Consider the following 3,622-nt stretch of genomic DNA (forward strand, 5'->3'; position numbering starts at 1 on the left):
CTCGCATGCACGCACGCCGACCCGGCGCGTCGCGCGGCGCCCCCGATGCATGCATGCAATAAAATAGCCCGATAGGCGATAGCTAAGCACTGCCCATCGGCTAGCTTCGGCTTTGCTAACGCAGTACGTAGAGGCAGCGTCGTCGTCTCGTCCCCTATAAGTGCAACGCAACAGCGCCCGTCCCGGTTAAGCTCCGTCCCAGGTAAGAACTAGCTAGCTTTTAGCTCGAGAGGGCAAAAAATTTCCCAAAAGCACGGAGATTTAACCAGCAGAGGGGGAGCTAGCTGTGACCGAGGAGAAACACAGAGCACCTGAAGTCGGATCGAGATGGTGGCCAATAACGGCGCGCCTGTTGTCGCGCTGCTGTTGCTGCTAGTCTCCGCGGCTGCTCGAGCTGCAGGCGACGGTGAGTGAGAGCGTCAAATAATCCTGCGTTATGTGCTTTTACTCCTGAACCATCGTAGCTTTGCTTCAGTGCTTCCTAATGGAGTCCTCGTGGAATTCCTAGGAGTATTTGCCATCCGCTAGCTGGGTGGCAATTCTTCTTCATGGATTGGATAGTAGCACTATGAAGAGTTTATATATCATATTGTTGTTATTATATCATGATCTTCTTACTTCTTGACCAGGTAATTAAGCTGCTATCCTGTTAGTGAAGCTAGCAAACTGTACCTGAAACCTGTTAATTTCGTCTACATAAAACCATGATATACGTTTATTTAGCTATGTTTCCAATGGACTAATGCGACCTAAACGAAATATAGTAGCTGCCCGTTGAATTGGTCCCCGGTGGATGATAAGGTCACTTGCGTTTCCTAGTTCAGGTACTTTATCTATCTAAAAGAGGTTTTCTTTTCATTTGGGAAGACAATGTTGGGTAGTTCTTACCTCAAACATTCTCATTTTCCTATGATAACTAGAACTAAGTAATCATTTAGGGAGGATGAACCTAACTTGGAACTATAGAAGCCATAGTATACAAAACGAGGCGCACAAGTTTATCCCTTGAAAATTGAAACGATATCACTATCACCCATCCCGAAAATACCGGCGCTGACTTATTAGTTATGATAACGTGACAAACTGACACGGAAATCGAATCGGAGCTCTGCATTTCTCACGTGAGTACGGATATCTTCAGTTCAGGCTCAGAGAACTGAGAAGCAGATTGCTTCGAGTTCTTTAATGATATAGAATCTCATCACGTGAGACCTTGATGCTATACTACTAACTACTTAATTTTCTAGTACTAATTCGTAACATGAAAAGACGACGACTTTCAACTGCCGTCTCATGGATCATGGTGCGATCGTCTTAATTAGAAGCATGGGACCACCAGTCTAAACAATTTTTTAGCACACGAGTGGATGTCCACCGGTTGCATTGCTTCCATGCCATCTAAATAGTCATAAAAACTATGAAAAAATTGACAAGATAAATAAATATGAGTTATATCACTCCACAAACATGCAAGTTTAAATTCAACTTCTATAAATTATAGTAAAAATAACAAAAACAATTATGAATATACGTATACTTAGTCTCAGTTTTATTTGTTTTTTTTGCTACAACTTATAGAAGTTGAATTTAAACTTGCATATTTGTGGAGTGATATAACTCATATTTATCTATCTTGTTAATTTCTTTTATATTTTTTTAATAATTATTTACATAACATACAAGCACACGGGTAGATGTCCACCCGTGTGCTAATGGGTTGGTCATAAGCCCGATCATTTCCACTTGCTTGCTGATCCTCGAGTCAAAGTACACTACCGTTCTTATTAACATGGCACTATTCAAGCTTGGGTTGGGATTGACCAGCGCCAACAACTCAACTTCCCTATTCCAGGCAATGGGTTACCTCAACATGTCGAAATCATCGTGATCGATCGGCGAGTGTAATCGGCGTGACTAACCTGGCACGACCCAAACCCGTCTTTGCTTATACGAGCCATATACGTCATGCACAACGCAGGTCTGCTGCAGAACGGCAACTTCGAGTACTCGCCGAACAAGTCCCAGATGAACGGCACGAGGGTGATGGGGGAGTACGCGATCCCGTACTGGAAGGTCACCGGGTTCGTGGAGTACATCGCGTCCGGGCAGAAGCAGGGAGACATGCTCCTGACGGTGCCGGAGGGCGCGCACGCCGTGCGGCTGGGGAACGAGGCCTCCATCCAGCAGCAGATCAGCGTGACCCGCGGCATGTACTACTCCATCACCTTCAGCGCGGCGCGCACCTGCGCGCAGTCCGAGAAGCTGAACGTGTCGGTGGCTCCCGGCCCCGAGTCCGGCGAGCTCCCCATCCAGACGGTGTACACCAGCAGCGGCTGGGACTCGTACGCCTGGGCGTTCAAGGCCAAGCGCGGCCTCGTGTCGCTCATCATCCACAACCACGGCGAGGACGACGACCCCGCGTGCGGCCCGCTCATCGACTCCGTCGCCATCAAGACCCTGTACCCTCCTCAGGCCACGCAGAGTAAGTTGCCAAACATGCCACAGAAGCACGTTGCAAGAAATAAAAGTTGCCTGAGTTTTTTGGCCGCGGGTACTGATCAACGTAAACCTGATCGATCGAGCAGATAATATGCTGAAGAACGGGGACTTCGAGGAGGGGCCGTACGTCTTCCCGAACGCGAGGTGGGGCGTGCTCCTGCCGCCCAACACCGAGGACGAGCACTCGCCGCTGCCGGGGTGGATGGTGCTGTCGTACACGAAGGCCGTCAAGTACGTCGACTCCGCGCACTTCGCCGTTCCCCACGGCGCGCGCGCCGTGGAGCTGGTGTCCGGGCTCGAGACGGCGCTGATGCAGGAGGTGCCCACCGTGCCGGGGAGGTCGTACAGGCTGGAGTTCTCGGTCGGGGACGCCGGCGACAGCTGCGTGGGGTCCTTGCAGGTGCGAGCGTACGCGGGAGAGGGGTGCACGACCGTGCCGTACAACTCCCAGGGCACGGGCGGGCACACGCGCGCGTCGCTCGAGTTCGCGGCCGTCGCGGACGTCACGCGGGTGGTGTTCGTCAGCTCGTCGTACATCACCAAGTGGGACGGGACGCTGTGCGGGCCCGTCGTCGACGACGTCTCGCTCGTCTGCGTGTCCCAGCAAGCGCCGCCTTCCCGTCGATTGCTTCGTCTCTGATATGTTACATCACGGCAGCCAGTTCGCGGCCGGTCATATGTACTCGTACCGCATGCATGGCGCGTTGGAATGTGACTGTGCTAGGAGTAGCAGTCAACCTTTTTCTTTTTTCTGAAAAGCATGTTTCTTTTCGTTTTGTTTGAGAGAAATTAATGTTACAAATATTCGTCCGAGGCAGTGGCTGGTTATTGTGATATTGCCACCTGTGGTTATCATTTCAAAGATTTTGATGTACATTCGTGTATTTCCTCTTATTATGTTGAGTTCAGACTTTTGAGCATCTTCAATGATGTCTAATTTCTGCTCCCAAAAGTTTTAAAAATTTAGTCTAAAAAGTAATCTCCATAGTCCCAATACCCAATCCCAATTTTCCATTACTCCTAATACTGACAGAAAAATAAGCTAGATTTAAAGGTATTTTTTGTGTTCCCAACTACTCCAACCGGTTAAAAAAATCGACCTTGTGCACACTCTTTCTTTCTT

At 49.3% G+C, this 3,622-nt stretch overlaps 1 protein-coding gene across 1 annotated transcript; it reads left to right on the forward strand.

The window, feature by feature from the left end:
* The first annotated feature begins 327 nt into the window (after positions 1-327).
* Positions 328-3,139, forward strand: LOC102714172. Its single transcript, XM_006652400.1, has 3 exons — positions 328-406; positions 1,979-2,482; positions 2,586-3,139. Exons 1-3 carry the CDS (start codon positions 328-330, stop codon positions 3,137-3,139), a joined length of 1,137 nt encoding a protein of 378 aa, XP_006652463.1.
* Positions 3,140-3,622: the final 483 nt, after the last annotated feature.

This window comes from Oryza brachyantha, chromosome 4, assembly GCF_000231095.2.
Source record: "Oryza brachyantha chromosome 4, ObraRS2, whole genome shotgun sequence".
Lineage (NCBI taxonomy): Eukaryota > Viridiplantae > Streptophyta > Magnoliopsida > Poales > Poaceae > Oryza > Oryza brachyantha.

Excerpts from the sequence above, each read along its gene's own strand:
- LOC102714172 (XM_006652400.1), top strand. The coding sequence starts at position 328 with ATGGTGGCCAATAACGGCGCGCCTGTTGTCGCGCTGCTGTTGCTGCTA. Across the intron at positions 407-1,978 it reads TGCTCGAGCTGCAGGCGACG|GTCTGCTGCAGAACGGCAAC; the intron begins GTGAGTGAGAGC and ends TGCACAACGCAG. Across the intron at positions 2,483-2,585 it reads CCCTCCTCAGGCCACGCAGA|ATAATATGCTGAAGAACGGG; the intron begins GTAAGTTGCCAA and ends TCGATCGAGCAG.